Source organism: Glandiceps talaboti, chromosome 6 (assembly GCF_964340395.1).
Source record: "Glandiceps talaboti chromosome 6, keGlaTala1.1, whole genome shotgun sequence".
In the NCBI taxonomy this organism is placed as follows: domain Eukaryota; kingdom Metazoa; phylum Hemichordata; class Enteropneusta; family Spengelidae; genus Glandiceps; species Glandiceps talaboti.
Window position 1 is genome coordinate 6,685,475 of NC_135554.1, and position 27,500 is coordinate 6,712,974.

Genomic DNA, 27,500 nt, shown 5'->3' on the forward strand with positions numbered 1-27,500 from the left:
ATTGGTACATACAAAACAACCAATAGCGATGCTCTCGAGGACTGGTGAGAGAGTCTAGCACTTTCAGTTACTCACAAATGTGAATTCAAAAAAAATTTCAAATTTACAAATTATTTATACTGTGACATGGGTCTGTTTCCTATAAGCAGAAACCTAATCAAGCCAAATATGGTGAAAGTATGGTATTTCCAATTTTTCTGTCCAAAAAATATTTTATTTATTTTTTTAAAACAATACTATTGAAGATTCAATCATTATACTTAGTGTACATGTACACCAAATTGCAAGATTAATTAATTTTCTTGGACACTATTGTCCAAACCATACATGTATGTACATTCTATTTTACACTGATTTTGTGATGGTCACAGTTTATTAGAGTCAAAACCTTCAAAATTGCCATCATTATCCCATTTTTTCTCAAAGTACACAGGATATTTATATAATTTCCTAATATTTTCTTTCATTTAGATTGAAAATACAAATAAAATAGTACAGCTATGTCTTTACTAGTCTTTGACTGACATTTAGTCTTTGTAATCACTCATATTTTTCGATGCTAAGCAAAGAAAACTTTTCGAGAATATACATCTAAAATAATGCATAAAATTTGAGCTTTACATAATTCATGCATTTTGTATCTACAATGCAGCCTTGAATTTGTATAGTATTTTGTTCTACAGTATACGTAAAATATACTTGTTGAGATAAAATCCGTGCTAGCAAGCATACTAGAATAGTAATTTCTGATGATAACGAATCACAGCTCTTAAATTTTCAGCAATTAATACTTTTAAACTTCAAATTCACATCACTAAATTGAATTCATGTATGCATGACTGTGAACAATCAGGTTTTTTTTTTAACTCATCAAATTATTAATGCATTCATTGAATATTGAACAGACTGTGTGTTGTGTAATGTGAAGATACTATTTACAGGTTCTGAAATGAGAATTCCCTCGTTATATTGAAATAATCTCACTTTCGACATTATCTGTATTATCATTATGAATGTATACATGTACATGTACAGCACCAAACAAGTGTATACATGCTGTGATTCTACTTCGTGTTAAATTCCGTAAATTGGAAACGACTACGACATTTCAATCCATTCATGCCGACCGGATCTTGATCACACAATGATTTCATTATTCAGCATTAACATCTCTCTCCAAATCTGATAGAATGATATTCTGATGACATGATGTGTCTTGAAAAGAAGTATAAAGGTCCCTCACAATTACCGTAAAACTAGAGATATTTTTACTTCTAGAAAATTTGTTATATCAACATTTCCAGTCTTCAGCTTATTCTCAAGACTCCTTTTTTCTTGTTACCAGACTGGTTCATTATGTGCAAGTACAAGAAGGGATAATTAACTGTGTTTTTGTTTTCTAGTGAAATAAGTGAAAATACATACTTTGCAAAAACATTTCCATATTCATACATCCAGCACTCAAAGATATCAATCTTGACTTTATCAGGATATCATACAACAGAAGGACATTGTAGCAGTGTATGGGACACACCATTATCAAATGACCTGTGTATGTGACACACCATCATCCAATGACCTGTGTATGTGACACACCATCATCCAATCACCTGTGTATGTGACACACCATTATCCAATCACCTGTGTATGTAACACACCATTGTCCAATCACCTGTGTATGTGACACACCATTATCCAATCACCTGTGTATGTGACACACCATTGTCCAATCACCTGTGTACATGTATTGTATATATGACAGACACGCCAGAGTTTACTAGTATAATGTTCTCTTATCTACATTACCATGAGGTGATCGACTCAAACTTAAACCCAGTGTTATCAGTTTGACCATCAGCAAAATATTTTGTTATTCATTAATAATATGAGAGGGCTAACTACATGCATTTTTGTAGTACTGGTATCTACGGAGTTGAGCAGGCAGTCTGTAGATTCCTGTACAATGAAATATATGTGTAGCAATTAGATACACAAATAAGTGTTTTTATGTGATAACAACATATCACTTATACTTTATACTAAGTGCAGGCCAATACATGTTCAAACGGAAAACACAGGATTTATAATGGGTAGTTTTACATGACAATAAAATGTGAAAAAATTCAAAATTTAAAATTCTTTTTCCCCATTATCATTAATTACATTAATATGCAGGTAGAATTATATCATTCCCAAATATTTGTCACCACTCAGCTTGAATATCATACTTGTGATGTTGTAACAAAAGGTTTTTTGATAGACTCATTTCCTACTTAAAATGACACAATTACTAGTACCTCACAGTTTCTAAAAGTAAAAACACTGAATTTCAATCATATTCAGTTTCACTACTACATATATCTCAAATAATAATGGGGCTCTATAGAATTTGGAAGGAGGGGGTGGGGGTGGCAGATGACAGAACTTACTTCAGAGGTAACCCACTTTCTTTAATAACTGTTCAGTTTTCTCACCATCTCAAATAGTGTTTTTTTCAGAATAGAGAACTCCATTGGTTGTTTCATTTCATTGTGTTGGTTTTTTTCTTTTTTTAGTTTTCCATTTTTTTTGGAACATTTGTTACTACGGGCAATTGGTACACAAAGTCTATCCAAGTTTCCTTGTCACTTTACTGTGAGTTCCTAAACAAAATTATAGTGCAATGTATGGGAAACTAAGCCACACTTGCCCAATTTACCCTTAGCTGTTTGCAGGGTTCACCAAACTTGGTGAAAACAGATTCAGGGCAAGTAAGAGCATACCTTTCTGCTTTCAACCAACATTATGAAAAATTCTCTCAAGGGAACACAAGTAAAGTATTGGTGCTGTAAAGAGGAGAGTGGTTTACATACAAAAACAATACAGAGGTACAATATCACTAATTTTCAGTGTGCCCTCTCAGCCTCTAATGATAGCCACATTTTGTTGTTGTGGGTCAGTATGATAAACACTTGCATTTCTTGTCAGTCACCACATAGTAAGAGATAGGGGAACACCAAATTTTGGTGCGTCACTAGAAATGGTGTGCGTCAGCGGCCACGTCAAATTGGCACACTGCTAATTATATTATACATCTCAATTTGTGGGCTTCAGAGTACATGTACTACACTAGTAGTAATACTACAACCACCTGTACTGTCCACTCTAACTGGTACAAGCACAATTATGGTACACATACAAACCAATCAATCAATCTATCACCTATATAAACATCATAAAACCATCAAAGAAAACTACATGCATAAAAATAGCGCCAATGGTGTTGTAGCACAACTACAATTTTTTTTTTAATGTTTATCCACCTGCTGATCCATGCTGGGTGTCTGGTGTTCATATGCTGAATGATTATGCAGTTGCCTATTCAGCCCTGTTCCTATCTTAGCGATATACATGATCATTTGACTGTTGCTATGGGCGTGTCTTGTTGCTAGGTATATCTGCAAACTTTATTTTTGAATGTTTATTCATTTGTCTTCATCTTCATGTCCCCACCAAATACCAAGACAAACAGTCTGGCAGTTTTTGAGTTTAAGTAGTCCACACACACATGCACACACACATGCACGCACACATGCACACACACACACACACACACACGCACACACACACACATACACGCACACACTGCACCATGTCTATAGCACTACTGAACATTATCAGTTCAGTTGTGCTAAAAATGATGCAAAAAGTGGGGGTCAGGTTTTTTCATCCAGGACCAGTTCACCCAGTCTACCATTTACCAGGATCCGTTCCCAGTGAACTCTTTAGCATGACCAACTCCAAATTGGCACTTTGTCCATCCCATTTATAAAACATGTCCTTGACTGTCAGTTTTACAATACAATGTACATACTGATGGTGTCACGTACCAATGGTAGACATCATAGATGTATTGATATAAATTGACCTCTCAGCTGATGAGTGTACCACAACTATTTTCAGTAACTGGGTTATGCATATTTCAATCGTTCAATATTCTCTTTTGCTAACAGATTCCATCAAAATTAAGCAATTCGACACAAGAAGTTAAATCAAAATGAAATACCTACATACATATAGAATGGTATCTGATATCAAAGTGAAATATGTACATAATTTAGACTCATCGGATGATCCAAAACTTTGCACAAAGACCACTCCCTTGACTTCTACTAAATCTTACCGATACATCCTATGGTTACTATGCTAGTAATGTGTGCTTTGGTTTGTATTAATAAAATCCGACATTACATTGATGTTTACATTATGTAAATTTTCTGAACTTCTTGAAACACTTGATGATCCAAAAACGCTGTATAAAGACCACACCCTCGCATGTATAGCTATAAGCTAACTCATCTATCTATAAGTTATGACTTTTAAGTTCTAATATTAGTTTGCATTCATAAAATTCAACATAGAATGGCATCTGAGATCAAGACAAAAATATCAGGTAAACCTTGCCCACTTATAAAGTTCTAGAATATCAGATGATTTAAAACACTGTACATGTATAAAAACTAAACCCTGACATAAAGCTCGAAGTCTAAGTGAAATATGCTATAGTTATGGTAACTTGTGCCAGTTTGTATCTTTTTAGTTTGTATTCAACAAATTCTACTTAGACTAGAAGCAATCCAATCTCTGGGTCTAGATCTGAATTCATGGGTTGTCGGTGGCCGAGTGGTACTTGCCTCTTTAACCACTGTAGTCGTGGTTTCAAACTCATCATCAGTGTTTTGATTAAATTTATCACACTGTAAGTAACAAGAGTGTTGTTCAGTTTGACTCTACCGAACAACACAGATTTTCCCTGAGGTACTCCGGTTTCCTCCTGCATTAACACTGAACCCATAAGGGATGGCGCTCACTGGACTTCTTAGGAGATAAGTGTTTACTTAAAATATATACTTAAAAAAACTGTCCAGTATAAATAAAGATTAGTCATTAACATAATTCAAAACAAAATGTCATGCAAATTTTCCACACTTGTATAGAAAATCGAATGATCCAAAACGCTGTATAATTACCAAGCTCTGATTTATAGCTCTGACTAATATCTACCTAATAACTGTTATTAGCAGTTATTTTGATTCTGTATTCATTGTAAATAGTTTTGCTTTTTTTTTCATTCAGCAATGAGATACTAATGCTTTTATTGTTACAATATATATAGTACCATTAGCAGCTCTGTACTATTCAAATTAGTACCTGGGGTACACTTTTATTTCGACGATCCTTTTAGTTGAAACAGTGCAATCTGTCGACTGTTGAAACAAAATTGCTGTCTGGAATGTTTAAAGTTTATTCATCAATGAGATGACAAATGCTAATGATGCATTGTGTTGAATTGTCTACTCATACAGCTAGTTACATGTTACCTGGGGTACACTATTCACCAGCTATTTTTAAGTATCAATGGTGCATACACAAAACAAAATCCCTGCTTTGCATGATACCAATATTTCAGACTTCCTCTCCAGTTACATAACCAACTTAGTTCATCAGCCTGTACCCACAGACAGACCAGTGTGTCCTCTATTATATGTAAAGCCAAATTGATGCACCACTGATGTGTGCACAATTCTAGTGACACACCAAACTTTGGTGTTCTTATCTCTTACTATGTGGTGACTCAAAAGAAACCATTACACCAGTTTTTCTCATTTTGACTCACAACAACAAAATTTGGCTATCATTAGATGACACACTGCCTCAGATTTCATATCATTTTTGGAAAATTGAATTTATAAATATTGGGGGTTTTTTAGTTATCACACGCAAAAAAATTTGGAAATCAAACTTACAAATTCAATGTTTAATATGTGAAGTCTGTTTAGGAAGGAAGGGCCCTACTTTGTACTTCCAGTGAAAGTTCCCAAAATTTGGACTTTACTAGTTACTATATAAATCTAACTTATACACAACATTTTTCAAAATGATTAAATCAAACTACTACACTCACTATTTATGGCCTGTTTATCTATAAAGATCTTACATAGCAACAATCTTAACAATAAATTCAGTGGCCGTAGTATAACCTTTGAACTTTGAAGAGAAAAAATAACGGAAAAACAGTCAACTTCAACTTTCAGGAGATATACCATAGTCTGTATGTATGAACATGGATACCAGGGATACTAACACTTCTTGATATATCATTTCCCTGTCATATCTACATTCATGCTGTTCCAACATTTTTTTGCCGAACTGAATTTCTTTCTCAATATTTTGCTTGTTTTTCGCTCGGTTGGTCTCATTGAATTCAGTGTAATTAATGAACAAACCATAGATAGTGGAGAGAATTTCTCTTGAGTCTGTGAACAAATTTACACCAATAATTTTTATGGCAGTTGGCAACGTTTTCACTAACAAAACTTAGACACTGTTATAGTTTCAATAATCTCATAAACATAAAGTTTCATAAATACTCTGAATATCATAAATTTTCAAATTAAATTTCAAACTAAATATATTTTTTAATTTCATAATTTAATTTTTATAAGTATTTAATTAGAATTCATGTTCCTTAAATCCTAATTTCATGAAAAATAGTTTCATAAAACTCATGAATTTCAAAATTTACATTTCAAACAATTCATATTTATGTTTCATATAATTTAATTGTCAATTTTCATAAAAATTAGAATTTATAAAGTTTTATCACAAACGTTAACAATTATGGTTTCAAACTAATTCATCAGAAAATACATTAAAAGTTGACCTGTGATGGATAATACAAGTTACTGAGTTTTGTGTTTACCGTGTTCAGCACCTTTATTACGATTCGATATAAATAACGTTGTAAAAATGTCGTATTCATATAGTATGAATTGTGATTGAACCATAACGAGATATCTCTCTAACTGATACTTGACACACGGTTGTGATTGCACCTGTATGTCGCGTACGTGCGTTACGCGACGCGATATTGTGACCGCTGTCCCTCCCAATCAAACGAGTCCCGTTGTAACTCATATTCCGGACCGACGCGTCCGTTTATCGGATGCCGGAGTCCCTCAGTATGTCTGTACTGTGTAAGCAGGACATTGGAACGGTGAATCGAGTCGTGGATCCATCCGACCCAAAAACGAAACTTTGTCTGTGACGTTGGTACAAATGTGGTACTGGTACAGTGGTAGATGACGAAAAATGTCATACAACTACAAGATCTAATATGATGACCCAGCTCTGCATGGTTCCATATATTAAATGTGTCACTAAGAGTCGACATGAAATTAAAAAATTGATGGGTCCGTGAATTAACTATGAAAGTCCAAGAAATCAGTGCAGCTGTCACACTCAGTCGTGGACAAAATTTAAATTTCATTTCAAAATTATCGATTACGCAGTGTAAAAGTCAAACATAATAAACACACGACAAATGAAACAAAAGTGTTGTATATGGTACGGTATATAACACACGATCTGTTGTAGTGATAACGGTGATAGGTGACTAATTGCACTGATAGTGATGTTACTACAAGCTGTGATGGATGTACGGACTTCCAGTGGTTCAAGTGTAACGCGTGTTTGGGATGAGAATGTACGTTGTCCGATCCGTACCTGTATTGTTTACCCTTGGTGTTCGTTAGACTTTACGGCAGCTGTCGCACACTGACGGACACAGGATAATAACAAATATGTAATAAAAATATACACTTACCAATATATTATTGATATTAAATGACAACACATTGACCCTCCATACGCAATAAAAGCAAATACGGCCAGGGCAGAGAGACCCCCAGCCACAACTTCAGCCGCGGTGGCCATTTTCTACACTGAAAAAGTTCACCGCAAAGGTCAAGGGTCATCTACATGGGATCACACAGTGGCTGAGGCAGTTTAGGCCAATCCTTTGTTCATTCTCCTTGTGGAAGTGTTCATTTGAGTAAGTCTGGATAACATCACGAATAAGGCACCGGTGAGACACAACTGTTAACTTGCCGATCGCGATTGAGGGATGCGTTGTCCTAGTGCGTTGTCTTGTTTCTAATCTAGTGCTGCGCCCGCTAGCGGCGGAGTGACGAATAATTGTAAATTATCGTTCATAAAAAATAGGCCAGTGATCGAATGATGTCATAATTGCGAAAGCTAATTAACATAAATGATGCTACCGTGACTCATTCGGCCGTGGTACGGGTGTGCCTGAATGAGTCTGCCACTGAGATTTTACGTGGACCATTGATATTGCTGGACATACTTGAATAATGGGAGATTGTTAACGCCACGTAATCACATAAGCTTATATACGTAACAATACATTCAGCTTTGCGTTTTAATAGGATCTTGTAATAAATTCCTCCAGGGTACGGTTTATGCGAACTGACTAGCCAATGCTGGGAATCAGTGTAAACATGAAAGTATCAATGTAATGCTTACAGTGAGACCAAAATTAGCTAATATTTACAACTATCTTCCTTTGTCGCTCAGCATTACTCATATCCACCGATACTTATAGCTGTGATTGATATGTTATGTTCTAAATGTCACAACATCCAGGCAAGCAATACGCGTCATTCTCAAAACTTTGACATCACGCGTTTGTCAATAACTATATCCATTGGATTGACCACCAGGAGTGGTGCGGTGACTTATAATACTGAGCAAACATGGACAAAGAACGAATATTTTCTGCTGCTATTTTGCTGTTCAGAGGGTACGGTGTTCACAACAAAAAAGAGTGATTTTTTTCCAGGAATGAATAAGTAACGTTAAGTTCTTCATCAGGCAGTCTGGCTGTACCATGGGACAAGGCTCAACTTTGCTGGTGTCTATAGTCTGTCTAATTTATTCAAGCTTTATATTCTAATTACTAGATTTCATTCACTTCAAGGCTAATAACTCAGACATTTCTTTTCTGTATAGTATAGGCCTAGGGTACGGTCAAGGTCATGTGTTGTTGATAAGAATATTGTATAATAACTCATGAAATTTAATATCTAACTTATAAGTCATACTTTAGACAACATTGTGGTTGCTTACCATGGGGGAAAGATGATAGTTTGTTATTTCATATGCCAAGATATGAAGATGAATTATCTCATAGACTGTTTACTTAGGTTTTCAGAGAATAGCTCTCCGTGATGTAAAAATTTGAGAGTAAATGTTGACCATGATACAGTGTAAATTATGTCGTTGTCTGAAGTACGGGTTGAATTGTGCGCACATACAGAACGTTGTCACACCTGTCACACACCTCTGAAAGGGTAACCCAGTAGGTCAGAACACGATCGGGCCTATACTAGGCTATAGAGAATTAAGCTCGTCGTTGAATTGGCTTTCAAATCTAGCAGTCTTCCATTGTGATCGCTGGATTCAAGGACTAACTCGTCTCTAGGCTACTGAATGAGGGGGGGGGGGCGAATTATACATAACTGGCACATAAAGACTATAGAGTTATTGATAACACATTCTCTACATCGTATAAAGACAACACTAGTTTGTAAGTGTATAAATTGTGTTCATGAACAGTGAAAGTAAGGTGACTTGTGTGCATGAGATACTGGCTATGGATACTTGTGGCACATGTATGGCACATGTAGACTACGTATAGTATTACCAACTTTGGGGCTTTTTCATGCAAATACCTGAATACTACTGTCGACAAAAACTTACAAACAATTGCAAGTTGGCTGTTCGTCCTTCACAAACACTTTAAGATTTGACGAGATAAACTGATTAATCGAAGCAGTGCCGTCAACTTTTGCAGGGGAAAGCAGTGGCATTGAGTCTCATATACCCTCAGTATACCGGCGATCGTATATATTAGGTGTGCGATTTTGGTAAATTAGAAATAAGGTCACTGTACGTACTAGTAACTTATACGTCATTTACTACACTCAATCTCACATACCACACGTATATTTAAGTTATCAATAATTGTCTGTCATCAAATTTAATTAATGTGACACATAAAGCTAGGAGAGGAACATTGTTATGAATATCAATAAAATCTGTTTAAAAAAAACAAAAAAAAAAACTCATTTGTAATTTTCCGTTCATGTTTTCGTTTGTTGGTACACGTATGTATGAGTGTGTTTGCTGTTTAAATATGCATTAATGAATTGATTATTTTAAAATTATAATTAATATATCCATATTAATCAAGTTAGTGCCTGTTTTCATCTCTCTAAACTACATCGCCCACATCTCTCTTCGCAAACTATATATAATTGTTGGATAGTTCGTGTCATCTCTCCACTGGACTACATATTACAGTAGTAGACACATTGTACGCATAGTTCATGTAGTTGTTACCGGGCGGGTTGGCTACTATATTCTACTATACTATTTCTGACGACAGTTTCCATTTCGATTGCAGTACCAAACTTAAATTTTAGTTTCTCTGTAAATATACACTAGTACTAGTAGTCCTGTAGTAAATGATTATACCAAATAAAAACCAGTTTTAATGTCGTGGATTTGTTTCACGCCTCAGTCAAGATTCTGAAGTAAATGAGTGCAGAAATATGCTTAAAATTTTTTGGACTACACCAGCAAAAGGTTATTTTTATTAGTGCGTTGAGATACAAACAGGTCTTTCTATGTTCCGGTGAACTATGCCTTACTTATTAGTAGTAGTAGTAGTAGTAGTATGCATACAAATGTACGTGCAGTATGATGAGATGACGACGTTCTATTTACGGCTAATTAGATGGTATTTTCAGGACTCGACGTCCTTGACAGTGTCAAATTCGGAGTGGACTTTGTACAAGAGTACATCACCACACCCTGATGTCATGATGAAGACACACTCATCAACGACAGGTTAATTATTTAAAATGACATGTGCTCAACTAAATAATGATCAACCTGGTTTAGTTGATATCAGGTTATTATTAATCATAGTGAGCACACCATGCACAACTTTGTATAAATATATTCATCACAGTGATGAGTACGTCTACGATTTCGAATTTTGGAACATATCATATCGTTCTTCTACGAATGCGTTATAATATGAAGTCACGTACACGTTTATTTATTATTTGTGGTTCACACATACCTAGTAAGCTTAATTACTACTCGTATCTGTATTACATATTAACAAGTATGTAGAGGTTTACGTGATGTGTAATGTTAAAATGTTATTTTCTAGGATCAACAGGAATTAATGATACTACTATACTTAATGTCTGTGGCTGTTTGACCACATATGAGGACATTTACATATAGTTCAATAGTCTAAGAGTTCACCGTGACTAGATATATCACTTTGGGGCATTGGTCGAATTTCGCACGATTTGGATATATCATAGCTCAGACCGGGGCTCAGATCGCTATGGATCACTATACATATAGTGGTCTGAGATCACAGGTAGACCAAGCAGTTCGTACTCATATGCGTGCATGTTTTAAATATACATGTTTAGTAATCCATGGATGTATACCCTTATACCCCCATGAGTAATCGCTGAAATTGTAACAGGCGTGGTACAAAACATTCATAAAACAGCTTATTAGATATGGTGAAGTAGCATATTGGTGGTATTAGCATACCTATTAACGGTGTTTATTTTATACGCACTATTCCAAGTGCTCGTTGGTAATATATTTTGATAAAGAGAAATTTTTATATATTCTTTGTCATTATGTTATTTATTGGTTGGTTGACGAGCTGACTGACTGATTTGCACAAAATCGTCCAATTCCATAACTACTTCATCAAAGACATGACGTAGCACGTACTGTCCCATGACATGAAAATAACTGTGTAGTTCATACCAGTAGCTAGGATTAGAAAATACTTCGAAGAGACGAAATCTAGCTAACGACGCATGCGCAGACTCCTATCAGCAACGCTCTACCACGACCCCGAGTCTCACATGTTGTGACTGACAGGACAGTACGAAAGTACCTTACACAGACTCTGAGGATTCTGATAAAAGAATTCCACTGCATGGACTTGAACTTGAAGGCCGAATTTAACAAAATGCATTTCGTTAATATAATATTTATGTTGAAGCTGTGTTAATGTAAAATTGCATGTCTTGGTGATACTTATCATGTATCGTAATCGTATTGCTGGCAGATGAGCAAACAACCGTCACGTGACATAAAATTACATAAAGATCACATTTGAATACGAATTGATATCGATCTGTATAACCTCAATCAGTTCAATATAGTTCACTCGGGACAATCATTGTTTACTTGTGTTACATCACACTTGCTCAATTGCAAGTTCAGTGGTGACATTAATTTCTCTATTTTTTTTTTATAAAACCAATTTATTGTATTGTTAAATTTCTTCAGAATGTAAATAGCATAACAATGTGTACAAGCTCCTACGCATCGATGATATACACCATCTTGAAAAAAATCCACCAGGAGTGATCGATGACCGAAGACTTTTTACGGTAACGATACTGAGGAACTCGAACGGTCTGTAATGTAGACTAATGAAGCGCCACCAACGACCGAATTATTCGTGGCGTGCTTCAAGTTGGAACAAATGTGTATACTAGTATACGAAACGCGAGTCACGGTCGGGTTAACCTCAACTCAGTTATCCTAATGGATAACTAGTCTACGAAAAAATAAACGAGATTTCACTTAAGTGTATGGGCTTGATACACATTTATTTATCAAACATTATTCTTGGATTTACGATTTCAGCTTCAGAGTGAGTCAATTTGTTGACAGTGTGTCCATTGCTGAGACATCTTCGGCATGCAAGTTAAAATGTTTTCGCAAAGATGACGTATTAGATCTATCAACATTTTAGTTTTGCCAATCACAGCGTATATTTAACCAATTACGTATATGCCTCTCTATAACGCATTTCAACAATCTTTATCGATCTGATTTTTTTAACGAAACCCAAAACACAATCAACTTTAAACATTTCTGAATATCAATTGATTACTATAACAGTGGTTATGTATTATGATCAGTGACTTATTTGTAACAGTAAGCCTTCTTGTAATATTTTGATGTCGTTTTCTATATCCGCAATCGGTTATGTATATTCTGTATTCGTCCAAATTCTTGTATCGTGCAATTTTTGTTGCTTTTTGTTTTGATTTTTTTTCTCTTTCTCGTCATGTTGCATTGCTTGTTGGATGGTTCGTGAATAAATGAATAAATAAAATAAGAGTAAAGTATCTCTATGGTAATACAGCGTACGCTGAAGACAAGCGATCGCGATCTTTGCCCTGGGTTTGACATGACCCCTGATCCTTCCACACATGACAAATTTGCATATCAGTTGTGCGCGCGATCTCATAGGTCCAAAGTTTCTGTCACGTGATACACGCCACTGCGTCTACTGACGAATGGAACGCTTGTCGTCTAGCAACTACCGTCACTGTTTACATACTGCATCTTTGGCAAGAGAACGTTGTAGACACACTGTGCACTTTGCGATTATTTTGACTACGATTTTCCTGAATACGCTTGAAAGAAAACTTTCCCCAGTATGGGTATCACTACATCGAGTACCAGAGTTCCATCTGTGAACACAACTCGACTCAACGATGTCAAAACAATCAGGTTAGTGACATTATACGACCTTTCCCCTGTGCGTAGAGTTATTCCAACTTCTCAGCATTCCATATCATGTACTTCGTTCATGTCAGGGCCTACCAAAATGATACTCCGCGATCCGGCACTTCAAAAGTAAAATTCCATCAGTCTTGCAATTGTTACGTTGGTCTACAATTAGTTTATTCGCCGTGATTACATATGCCCTCTTCTATGTTTTATGAGAACTTATACATTTTTCCATCTCCTTCATCTCCGTATCTTGCAGTGATTGGGACATTGATATGTTCCGAAGTGCATTCAATGACCTTGCATTCAGATTTGAAGAAATACTTGGAGAAAACGCCACATTAAAAAGAAGGCAAGACACGTGTTGTCTGCTTCCAAGGTGGCGTAGAGAGACGAGGAGAGAGAATACTTTCGGCAACGAAGAACTAGACGAGCTTCGTACAATATTCATGGATATGATATCAAGGATAACCGACATCGTTGTGGAAAACAACGAAATGTTTGCCAAGATAGGCGTGCTAGAAGCTGGTCACTTAGGTGACACAGAGAATATTCGGAGCATGGACGAAGAGACCAAGAAACTCTCAGATAAAATAAATATGTTGGAAACCGAACACAATAAGTTACGTGAAAATATCAGCCAGCTTAAAAAGGACAAGAACGAGTTGGAAGAAGAGCTGGCAGATGTCAAAAGTGATCTACGATTTACTGAAGAACAGGCCGATTCAATTGAGAAAGACAATTTCAAGTTTGAGCTCGATATCGAGGACTTGACCAAAAGGGTTGATGAACTCCAGAGCAAACTTGACGGTTACAAGAAGCTAGACTCAGAAATGTTCACATTAAGAAGAAATAATCGACGGCTGACGAAATCACTCGCCAATGCCAACAAAGAAATAGAAGACTTGAAATGTGAAATAAAAGATCTACAGGATGATGATATCCAAGAATTAAGTGAAGGAGAAATTATTGAAGTGCGTCAGGGAGGAAAGAATGACAAATACACAGAAGAACGTAGTGCAGACGTGAACACTGAAAATCTCCAGAATGAGATGTTGGCCAACGGTATCACTTCGATTGTGTCACGCGACTCTCCCGCCATTTCTGAGAATGAACAATTTCATAAGAATGATGTTGAAGTTATATGAAGTGAAATGTATGCGAGTACCTTATTTGATATTGTCTGTATATTATTTTGCTTGAACCATTGTTGGAAATATGTAAATAATTTATCAAAATTATAAAGATAAGAAAGATTAATAAAAGTGTTATAGACTAATCATGGCACTGTTTACACTTAGCTTCTATTCTATGAATGGTTGACCATGGTCCATTTTTATATGAATGATTGGTCCATAGACAGATGGTGATGATTTTTAGCTAAAGAAGTTACATATATACAACCGGGTGTGCAACTGTTAAGTGATTTCGTTGTTATTGACAGAAAATTTCTGCTCTCATGAAGAACATAATTTCTTGAACTTCAAAAAGAAAATGTCTTAAGAGACGATTGCACAATGTCACACAAGGTCAACAAGCGAACTTCGTTCGTTTATATAGGGGAGAGGGTCTGGCGTCAGTGCTATTGCTGAACTTCATTTTCGCGCTTATAACTAATTTTCACGCATTCAATGATAAAAGCTTCTGCGTTTAGTTGAATTAACTTGAAACAAATTAACTTCTATAAAATATGAGATACAGTGCTGGGTTTACGGTAGTATTTTGAATGCTTTTGTTTAGGGGGGGGGAGGGGGTTTGTCCTAAACGAACGATGTTCGTTTATTGAGCTTTAATTGTGTAATTTAGAGTGTACGGAAAAGACCCTAAAATCAGTGAGTGCGTCTCGTATATAGAGCAGAACACGTGAACTAGCTAGTGTCTTAATACGAAATATTAATGAACACTATTTCATATACAGGTATCGAGATTCAAAATCATAATTAGCTCATCAAGATTTATATATGTTGCTTGGTGTAAGTGTTTGGTTCGATTGAAGGTGAGGACTTGATACACGTCCATCTTACGTTTATGCTTGATATTAGGAACCCCATCCCCCCAAAAAATGTTTGAAAATAATGTTGAGTTTTAGTCGTCTCTGTAAGAAAATATAGGGAATGTGGCAAAAATAAACAACCCTTATGTCGACCTTCAACAAATCATATTCGCATACCCATATTCTCGTCATAAGATTCATACGTGCACAGCAAAACGACTGAACATATATCATATCAGCTGTGGTACGGCGTATAACGTAGAGGGCGCTAAAGTGCCTGATTCCAAAATCGAGCGACATGGTGACTCACGTACCCGGCCACATACGTGTTTACATGATGTCGCATATGACATACGGGTACTTTTGAAGCGATTTACATGCGCTTGCTGCCCACTTTTAGTCCCCTGGTGGTTGCGGTGAAAATATCCATTATATTTGGACAAGCAAGTATATGGCTTCCACGCATGATTATTCAGTTAACGCGGGATGCTAAGTACGAGGTATTAATATCGATCTTCCCAAAAAGGTGTCAGACGAAGTCATTTCTCAAATTAAGAGAGATGTCACCAAACATTGCATTCTTGATCAACACGATCGACATGGCACCCGAAAGGCACGTACAAATAAGTAAGTGGTTCGGAGAGTTGGAATCATCGTCATTTTATAAACACCCGAAGTCACCATCGCTGGATATATTCCGTGTGTCGAATGACGAGACAGAAGGGTGTACCAATGTCGGATCCGGACGCACTGGATGGCACATTGACGGAACTTTCTTCGAGAAACCGTACAGTTATTCAGTGTATCACATGTTTCCACGTACCAAAACGCCGTGACATAGGTGATGATATACATCTACTCGAAAAAAATCGACCAGGAGTGATCGATGACGGAAGATAAGACTTTTTACGGTAAAGATACGTAGAAGCTTGAATGTCTGTAGTGCAGACTAATGAAGCGCCACCAACGACCGAATTATTCGTGGAGTGCTTCAAGTGAACATTTTGTCTGGGAAACCACGAGTCACGGTCGGGTTAACCCCGACCCACTTGTCTGCAGGGATAACTAATCTACGAAAAAAGTAAACGAATGATGGATCGATAAGGAAATAAGTATTGATGATGGGGAAATGTATAACTTTGTATCAGATTAGTACCAAAACAAAATTAATTACGACAGGAAATGTATTCGATACTGTCCCAAGATATTGTGACGGTGCCATAGGATATATGCAGACCCTGAACTACGGATATAGCGTGACTGATCGAGCAGTACCCCTATAGTTATAGCCTGCTATCTAGAGACAGAGTAAGTCGGGACTCGATTCTGGCAACGTCCCTCTCCTTATTCTTATAAGGACCTAGACAATATCAGAAACGATTTCCATACACCGATTGCGAGCAGGACTCTATATGCTTAGTGACGTAATTTCAATAGTAAGTTTTATTGTAATATTTTTATGACGTTTTCTATATATTTGTGTAATATCGGTTTTATATTCTGTATTCGTTCAATCCTTGTATCGTGCAATTTTTGTTGTATTTTATTTTGATTTTTTGCTCTTTCTCGTCATGTTGCATTGCTGGATGGTTCTTGAATAAATCAATAAATAATATAAGAGTAATGTATTTCTATGGTAATACATTACAGGTACGCTGAAGACAATTACAAGCTATCTTGGCCCTTGGTTTGACATGACCTCTAACCATTCCTCTTCGCGGCTTGTACATATCAAATTTGCATATCAGTTGTGCGCGCGATCTCATTTGTCCAAAGTTTATGTCACGTGATACACGCCACTGCGTCTACTGACGAATGGAACGCTTGTCGTCTAGCAACTACCGTCACTGTTTACATACTGCATCTTTGGCAAGAGAACGTTGTAGACACACTGTGCACTTTGCGATTATTTTGACTACGATTTTCCTGAATACGCTTGAAAGAAAACTTTCACCAGTATGGGTATCACTACATGGAGTACTAGAGTTCCATCTGTGAACACAGCTCGACTCAACGATGTCAAAACAATCAGGTTAGTGACATTATACGACCTTTCCTCTGTGTGTAGAGTTATTCCAACTTCTCAGCATTCCATATCATGTACTTCTTTCACGTCAAGTATACAGTACCGCACTTTTCTGGCCAACCAAAATGATACTCCGGCATTTCAAAATTTAGTAAAACTCCAGTCTTTCAATTGTTGGTCTACAATTAGTTTATTCGCCGTGATTAAATATACAACCCTCTTCTATGATTTATAAACTGAGAACTTATACATTTTTGTATCTCCTTCATCTCCGTATCTTGCAGTGATTGGGACATTGATATGTTCCGAAGTGCATTCAATGACCTTGCCTTCAGATTTGAAGAAATACTTGGAGAAAACACCACATTAAAAAGAAGGCAAGACACGTGTTGTCTGCTTCCAAGGTGGCGTTGTAGAGAGACGAAGAGAGATAATACTTACGGCAGCGAAGAACTAGAGGAGCTTCGTACAATATTCATGGATATGATATCAAGGATAACCGACATCGTTGTGGAAAACAACGAAATGTTTGCCAAGATAGGCGTGCTAGAAGCTGGTCACTTAGGTGACAAGGAGAATATTCGGAGCATGGACGAAGAGACCAAGAAACTCTCAAATAAAATAAATATGTTGGAAACCGAACACAACAAGTTACGTGAAAATATCAGCCAGCTTAAAAAGGACAAGAACGAGTTGGAAGAAGAGCTGGCAGATGTCAAGAGTGATCTACGATTTACTGAAGAACAGGCCGATTCAATTGAGAAAGACAATTTCAAGTTTGAGCTCGATATCGAAGACTTGACCAAAACAGTTGATGAACTCCAGAGCAAACTTGACGGTTACAAGAAGCTAGACTCAGAAATGTTCACATTACGAAGAAGTAATCGACGGCTGACGAAATCACTCGCCAATGCCAACAAAGAAATAGAAGACTTTAAATGTAAGATAAAAGATCTACAGGATGATGATATCCAAGAATTAAGTGAAGGAGAAATTATTGAAGTGCATCAGGGAGGAAAGAGTGACAAATACACAGAAGAACGTAGTGAAGACATGACCACTATAAGTCTCCATAATGAGATGTTGGCCAACGGTATCACTTCGATTGTGTCATCCATTTCTGACAATGAACAATTTCATAAGAATGATGGTGAAGTTATATAAAGTGAAATGTATCCGAGTATCTTATTGGATATTGCCTGTATATTTTACTTGAATCATTGTTGGAAATATGTAAATATTTTAAAGATAAGAAAGATAAATAAAAGTGTTACAGACTAATCATGACACTGTTTACACTTATTAGCTTCTATTCTATGAATGATTGACCATGGTCCATTTTTATATGAATGATTGGTCCATAGACAGATGGTGATTTTTAGCTAAAGAAGTTAAGTATATACAACCGGGTGTACAACTGTTAAGTTGTTTCGTTGTTATAGACAGAAATCTTTTGCTCTCATGAAGAACATAATTTCTTGAACTTAAGGAAAAAGAAAATGTCTTAAGGGACGATCGCACAATGTCACACAAGGCCAACAAGCGAACTTCGTTCATTTATAGGGGGGGGGGTCTGGCGTCAGTGCGATTGCTGAACTTCATTTTCGCGCTTGTAACTACTTTTCACGCCATGAACGATAAAAGCTTCTGTATTTACTACTGAGATGTTGAATAAGGTGAAACAAATTAACTTCTATAAAATGTGAGATACAGTGTTGGGTTTACGGTAGTATTTTGACGTGTACCATCATCTCAGTAAACATTTTCATTAAATTGGAACTTCATGTTTACTAAGTCTATCATGTTTTTACATTGCATCGATTGTAGTGGTGTGACTGCTACAATTTTCCATCATGGTTTACACCATATATAAACGTGTGATGTCGAATTTGTAAATATTTTTTTATTTTGGGGGAGGTAAGAGGGTTTGTCCTAAACGAACGATGCTCGTTTATTGAGCTTTAATTGCGTAATTTAGAGTGTACGTAAAAGACCCTAAAAATCAGTGAGTGGTCTCGTAGCTATAGAGCAGAACACGTGAACTAGCTAGTGTCTTAATACGAAATATTAATGAGCCCTATTTCATATACAGGTATCGAGATTCAAAATCATAATTAGCTCATCAAGATTTATATATGTTGCTTGGTGTACGTGTTTGGTTCGATTGAAGGTGAGGACTCGATACACCCATCTTATGTTTATGCTTCATATTAGCAAACCCCCCCCCCCCCCAAAAAAAAAAAAAAAAATTGTTTTAAAATAATGTTGAGTTTTAGTCGTCTCTGTAAGAAAATATAGAGAATGTGGCAAAAATAAATAACCCTTATTTCCACCTTCAACACACCATATTCGCATACCCATATTCTCGTCATTGGATTCATACGTGCACAGCAAAACGACTGAGCTGTGGTAAGGCGTATAACGTAGAGGGCGCTAAAGTGCCTGATTCCAAATCGAGCGACATGGTGACTCACGTACCCGGCCACATACGTGTTTTCATGATGTCGCATATGACATGTGGGTACTTTTGAAGCTATTTACATTCGCCTGCTGCCCACTTTTAGTCCCCTGGTGTTTGCGGTGAAAATATCCATTATATTTGGACAAGCAAATATGGCTTCCACGCATGATTATTATCAGTTAACGCGGGATGCTAAGTACGAGGTATTAATATCGATCTTTCCAAAAAGGTGTCAGACGAAGTCATTTCTCAAATTAAGAGAGATGTCACCAAACATCGCATTCTTGATCAACACGATCGACATGGCACCCGAAAGACACGTGCAAATAAGTAAGTGGTTCGGAGATTTGGAATCATCGTCATTTTATAAACACCCGAAGTCACCATCGCTGGATATATTCCGTGTGTCGAATGACGAGACAGAAGGATGTACCAATGTCGGACGCACTGGATGGCACACTGACGGAACTTTCTTCGAGAAACCGTACATAACATTCAGTGCATCTCCTTTAGAGGATGTCATCATTGGACACGGCCTTGACTACATGATGTATGCGGACGACTCAGAGATTTACACAATCTGCAATAAGCCAGCTGACATTCTACCTGATGTTGAAACGTGCATCGACGACATTCGTAGCTGGATGAGATCAAATATGTTAGTCCTCAACGATGACAAAACTGAGGTGATCCAGTTCTCGTCACGGTTAAAAACCAATGTAGTAGAACTGACCAGCCTGAAAATTGGCGGGCTATAGACATCGCTCCCTCTACCTCAGTCTGTAATCTCAGTGTTACTCTACGTAGGGACGGCTCCATGTCTGATCAGATTAGTCATATTTGCAAGAATGGTTACTTTTCGTTATACAAGATTGGAAAAATTCGCAAACTGTTAGACAAAGCCTGTACAGAGAAATTAATACATGCATTTGTGACATCCCGACGACTCGATTACTGCAATGGTCTATTGTATGGAATTCTAAAATACCAGATAGATCGTCTGCAGTCACTCCAGAATGCTGCAGCCCGTCTCGTCAGTTGTACACGAAAATTCGACCACATTACTCCTGTACTCTATGACTTGCATTGGCTCCCAGTTGAGGCTAGGATTAATTTCAAAATCCTACTGATCACTTTCAAGATAATCAATCACGTAGCACCATTATACCTGTCAGATTTAATTAGCATTTATGTTCCAACACGAAATCTTCGTTCTGCTGAAAAGCTACTCTTATTCCAACCACGTGGCAATTTCAATAGATCTTATGGCCAGAGGGCTTTTACAGTGTGCTCACCCTCTCTGTGGAATTCACTTCCATTTGAAATGAGAAATGTAATGACTGTTGACATTTTTAAACGTAGTTTAAAGACATATCTTTTTAGACAACATTTTAAGTGATTGATTTTAACTTGTCGGTTTTTATCAATTGTGAATTATTTTAGTCGGTCAGTTTTACACTTAGTCCCTTTTTGTGTGCTGTTATTTTCTTTACTTTATTGAATTTTTTTTTAAACTTCAGTCTGTACAACGCATGTACGCACTGAGATGCATGTGTAGCGCGTTTTCTTACAAGAAATAAAAATAATAATAATAATAATCACATGTTTCCACGTACCGAAACGTCGTGACATAGGTGATGATATACATCGTGTCGAAAAAATTAGACCAGGAGTGATCGATGACGGAAGATAAGACTTTTTACGGGAAAGATACGTAGAAGCTTGAATGTCTGTAGTGTAGACTAATGAAGCGCCACCAACGACCGGATTATTCGTGGAGTGCTTCAAGTGAAGATTTTGTCTGGGAAACCACGAGTCACGGTCGGGTTAACCTCAACCCACTTGTCCGTAGGGATAACTAATCTACGAAAAAAGTAAACGAATGGTGGATCGGTATGGAAATATGTATTGATGATGGAAATTTATAAGTTGTGTAAAGATTAGTACCAAAAAAAATTAATTTACGACAGGTCATGTGTTCGATACGGTCCCAAGATATTGTGACGGTGCCATAGGATATATGCAGACCCTGAACTACGGATATAGAGTGACTGATCGAGCAGTACCCCTATAGGTGTAACCTGCTATAGAGACGGAGTAGTCCTGCTTACATGACGGTGCACGAGTCTATATTACTGACTTGACTCTAAACACCGTCATGCAAAGAGCAATAGAGTCGGCCTATTACGACACCACAAGCAAAATGTATGCGTGCCATGGCCAATTGCAAGAGAATTGCCTACCCAATGATCAAATATTAGCAATCGATCGAATATCTACGCCATTGCCATTCCTCTGACGGTAGTATTCCCTGCTCAGATCACAAAAAGCGTCGAAATCGAACCTTTTCAAGTTCGTACTGCAACATTCAAATAACCCTCGTTAACACCGCCATATTTGATATCGTTGAGTGAGATGAATAATTATCCAGAGACACTTGCGCCGACGTACGTAAGGAGAAGTGATTAAATTTACGGTAGAACTTGAAAAGTTCCGATTTTGATAGTTTTGGTCATCCGCTATAGGACTTTTGCACTCAAAATGAGGTAAACCGACTAAATAATAGATTTGTTGCTAATATTTGACCACTGGGCGATTTTTATTCCTTAGTTACCGGCATTTTTTGTAAGTCCGTATTTCGCGGCTGGCTCTTTGCATGACGGAGGTACATATTGTCAGAATCGAGTCCCGGATTACTCCGCATGCAAGCAGGACTAGAGACGGAGTAAGTCGGGACTCGATTCTGGCAACGTCCCTCTCATTATTCTTATAAGGACTTAGACAATATGATCAGAAACGATTTCCATACACCGATTGCGAACAGGACTCTATATGCTTAGTGACGTATTTTCAATAGTAAGTTTTATTGTAATATTTTTATGACGTTTTCTACATATTTGTGTAATATCGGTTTTATATTCTGTATTCGTCCAAATCTTGTATAGTGCAATTTTTGTTGTATTTTATTTTGATTTTTTTCTCTTTCTCGTCATGTTGCCTGCTGGATGGTTCTTGAATAAATAAATAAATAAAAGAAGAGTAATGTATCTCTATGGTAATACAATGCAGCGTACGCTGAAGACAAGCGAGCTTGGCCCTTGGTTTGACATGACCTCTAACCCTTCCTCTTCGCGGCTTGTACATATCAAATTTGCATATCAGTTGTGCGCGATCTCATTTGTCCAAAGTTTCTGTCACGTGATACACGCCACTGCGTCTACTGACGAATGGAACGCTTGTCGTCTAGCAACTACCGTCACTGTTTACATACTGCATCTTTGGCAAGAGAACGTTGTAGACACACTGTGCACTTTGCGATTATTTTGACTACGATTTTCCTGAATACGCTTGAAAGAAAACTTTCCCCAGTATGGGTATCACTACATCGAGTACTAGAGTTCCATCTGTGAACACAGCTCGACTCAACGATGTCAAAACAATCAGGTTAGTGACATTATACGACCTTTCCTCTGTGCGTAGAGTTATTCCAACTTCTCAGCATTCCATATCATGTACTTCGTTCATGTCAGGGCCTACCAAAATGATACTCCGCGATCCGGCACTTCAAAAGTAAAATTCCATCAGTCTTGCAATTGTTACGTTGGTCTACAATTAGTTTATTCGCCGTGATTACATATGCCCTCTTCTATGTTTTATGAGAACTTATACATTTTTCCATCTCCTTCATCTCCGTATCTTGCAGTGATTGGGACATTGATATGTTCCGAAGTGCATTCAATGACCTTGCATTCAGATTTGAAGAAATACTTGGAGAAAACGCCACATTAAAAAGAAGGCAAGACACGTGTTGTCTGCTTCCAAGGTGGCGTAGAGAGACGAGGAGAGAGAATACTTTCGGCAACGAAGAACTAGACGAGCTTCGTACAATATTCATGGATATGATATCAAGGATAACCGACATCGTTGTGGAAAACAACGAAATGTTTGCCAAGATAGGCGTGCTAGAAGCTGGTCACTTAGGTGACACAGAGAATATTCGGAGCATGGACGAAGAGACCAAGAAACTCTCGGATAAAATAAATATGTTGGAAACCGAACACAATAAGTTACGTGAAAATATCAGCCAGCTTAAAAAGGACAAGAACGAGTTGGAAGAAGAGCTGGCAGATGTCAAAAGTGATCTACGATTTACTGAAGAACAGGCCGATTCAATTGAGAAAGACAATTTCAAGTTTGAGCTCGATATCGAGGACTTGACCAAGACGGTTGATGAACTCCAGAGCAAACTTGACGGCTACAAGAAGCTAGACTCAGAAATGTTCACATTAAGAAGAAATAATCGACGGCTGACGAAATCACTCGCCAATGCCAACAAAGAAATAGAAGACTTGAAATGTAAGATAAAAGATCTACAGGATGATGATATCCAAGAATTAAGTGAAGGAGAAATCATCGAAGTGCGTCAGGGAGGAAAGAAAGACAAATACACAGAAGAACGTAGTGAAGACATGACCACTATAAGTCTCCATAATGAGATGTTGGCCAACGGTATCACTTCGAATTTGTCACCCATTTCTGACAATGAACAATTTCATAAGAATGATGGTGAAGTTATATAAAGTGAAATGTATCCGAGTACCTTATTGGATATTGCCTGTATATTTTACTTGAATCATTGTTGGAAATATGTAAATATTTTAAAGATAAGAAAGATAAATAAAAGTGTTACAGACTAATCATGACACTGTTTACACTTATTAGCTTCTATTCTATGAATGATTGACCATGGTCCATTTTTATATGAATGATTGGTCCATAGACAGATGGTGATTTTTAGCTAAAGAAGTTAAGTATATACAACCGGGTGTACAACTGTTAAGTTGTTTCGTTGTTATAGACAGAAATCTTTTGCTCTCATGAAGAACATAATTTCTTGAACTTAAGGAAAAAGAAAATGTCTTAAGGGACGATCACACAATGTCACACAAGCTCAACAAGCGAACTTCGTTCATTTATAGGGGGGGTCTGGCGTCAGTGCGATTGCTGAACTTCATTTTCGCGCTTGTAACTAATTTTCACTCCTTGAACGATAAAAGCTTCTGTATGTACTACTGAGATGTTGAATTAAGGTGAAACAAATTAACTTCTATAAAATGTGAGATACAGTGTGGGTTTACGGTAGTATTTTGACGTGTACCATCATCTCAGTAAACATTTAATTAGAACTTCATGTTTACTAAAGTCTATCGTGTTTTTACATTGCATCGATTGTAGTGGTGTGACTGCTACAATTTTCCATCATGGTTTACACCATATATAAACGTGTGATGTCGAATTTGTAAATATTTTTTTTATTTTAGGGGGGGGGGGGGTGAGAGGGTTTGTCCTAAACGAACGATGCTCGTTTATTGAGCTTTAATTGCGTAATTTAGAGTGTACGTAAAAGACCATAAAATCAGTGAGTGGTCTCGTAGAGCAGAACACGTGAACTAGCTAGTGTCTTAATACGAAATATTAATGAACACTATTTCATATACAGGTATCGAGATTCAAAATCATAATTAGCTCAAGATTTATATATGTTGCTTGGTGTACGTGTTTGGTTCGATTAAAGGTGAGGACTTGATACACCCACCTTACGTTTATGCTTGATATTAGCAACCCCATCCCCAAAAAAATGTTTTAAAATAATGTTGAGTTTTAGTCGTCTCTCTAAGAAAATATAGGGAATGTGGCAAAAATAAATAACCCTTATTTCGACCTTCAACAAATCATATTCGCATACTCATATTCTCGTCATTGGATTCATACGTGCACAGCAAAACGACTGGTACGGCGTATAACGTAGAGGGCGCTAAAAGTGCCTGATTCCAAAATCGAGCGACAAGGTGACTCACGTACCCGGCCACATACGTGTTTACATGATGTCGCATATGACATGCGGGTACTTTTGAAGCGATTTACATGCGCCTGCTGCCCACTTTTAGTCCTCTGGTGGTTGCGGTGAAAATATCCATTATATTTGGACAAGCAAGTATATGGCTTCCACGCATGATTATTATTAGTTAACGCGGGATGCTAAGTACGAGGTATTAATATCGATCTTCCCAAAAAGGTGTCAGACGAAGTCATTTCTTAAATTAAAAGAGATGTCACCAAACATTGCATTCTTGATCAACACGATCGACATGGCACCCGAAAGACACGTACAAATAAGTAAGTGGTTCGGAGATTTGGAATCATCATCATTTAAACAGGCGAAGTCACCATCGCTGGATATATTCCAAAGGGGTGCCATGTCGGACGCACTGGATGGCACATTGAGGGAACATTCTTTGAGAAACCGTACAGTCATTCAGTGTATCACATGTTTCCACGTACCGAAACGCCGTGACATAGATGATGATATATGATGATATACATCGTGTCGAAAAAAATCGACCAGGAGTGATCGATGACGGAAGATAAGACTTTTTACGGTAAAGATACGTAGAAGCTTGAATGTCTGTAGTGTATAGTGTATAATGAACACAGAGAATATTCGGAGCATGGACGAAGAGACCAAGAAACTCTCGGATAAAATAAATATGTTGGAAACCGAACACAACAAGTTACGTGAAAATATCAGCCAGCTTAAAAAGGACAAAAACGAGTTGGAAGAAGAGCTGGCAGATGTCAAGAGTGATCTACGATTTACTGAAGAACAGGCCGATTCAATTGAGAAAGACAATTTCAAGTTTGAGCTCGATATCGAGGACTTGACCAAAACGGTTGATGAACTCCAGAGCAAACTTGACGGTTACAAGAAGCTAGACTCAGAAATGTTCACATTACGAAGAAGTAATCGCGTCGACGGCTGACGAAATCACTCGCCAATGCCAACAAAGAAATAGAAGACATGAAATGTGAGATAAAAGATCTACAGGATGATGATATCCAAGAATTAAGTGAAGGAGAAATTATCGAAGTGCGTCAGGGAGGAAAGAATGACAAATACACAGAAGAACGTAGTGCAGACATGACCACTGAAAGTCTCCAGAATGAGATGTTGGCCGACGGTATCACTTCGATTGTGTCACGCGACTCTCCCGCTTTTTCTGAGAATGAACAATTTCATAAGAATGATGGTGAAGTTATATAAAGTGAAATGTATTCGAGCACCTTATCTGATATTGTCTGTATATTATTACTTGAACCATTGTTGGAAATATGTAAATATTTTATCAAAATTATAAAGATAAGGAAGATAATTAAAGTGTTATAGACATGACATTATAATTAATTGGTTACACTTAGTTTTCATGAATGATTGGTACATGTGGAGAGATAACGAATATTAGCTAACCAAGTTAGAAATGGTGTGCAGTTTTTTCATTGTTATGGTACCGGTGTTTATGCTCTCACGAAGAACATAATTCTTGAACGAAAACGACAATAAGGTATAAGAATTGAAGTAATAGTAATTCGTTAAAACATACAAAAGTTGGGCAATGGATGTTTTTGTATGGTTAGGTTCAACCAAAATTCCCAGTTTTCGTTGGGGGGGGGGGGGGGGGCGGGGGCTTCACTGTTCAATTTAT

General features: G+C 37.2%; 1 protein-coding gene across 1 annotated transcript in view; it reads right to left on the reverse strand.

Annotated features, from left to right (window-relative positions):
• LOC144436540 (ceramide glucosyltransferase-like) overlaps positions 1 to 7,755 on the reverse strand; it is a 26,435-nt gene extending 18,680 nt beyond the window's left edge. Inside the window, exon 1 of the mRNA XM_078125353.1 lies at positions 7,646 to 7,755. Within this exon, the coding sequence (XP_077981479.1) occupies positions 7,646 to 7,755 (110 nt within the window). The remainder of the gene's footprint in view (positions 1 to 7,645) is intronic.
• Positions 7,756 to 27,500: the final 19,745 nt, after the last annotated feature.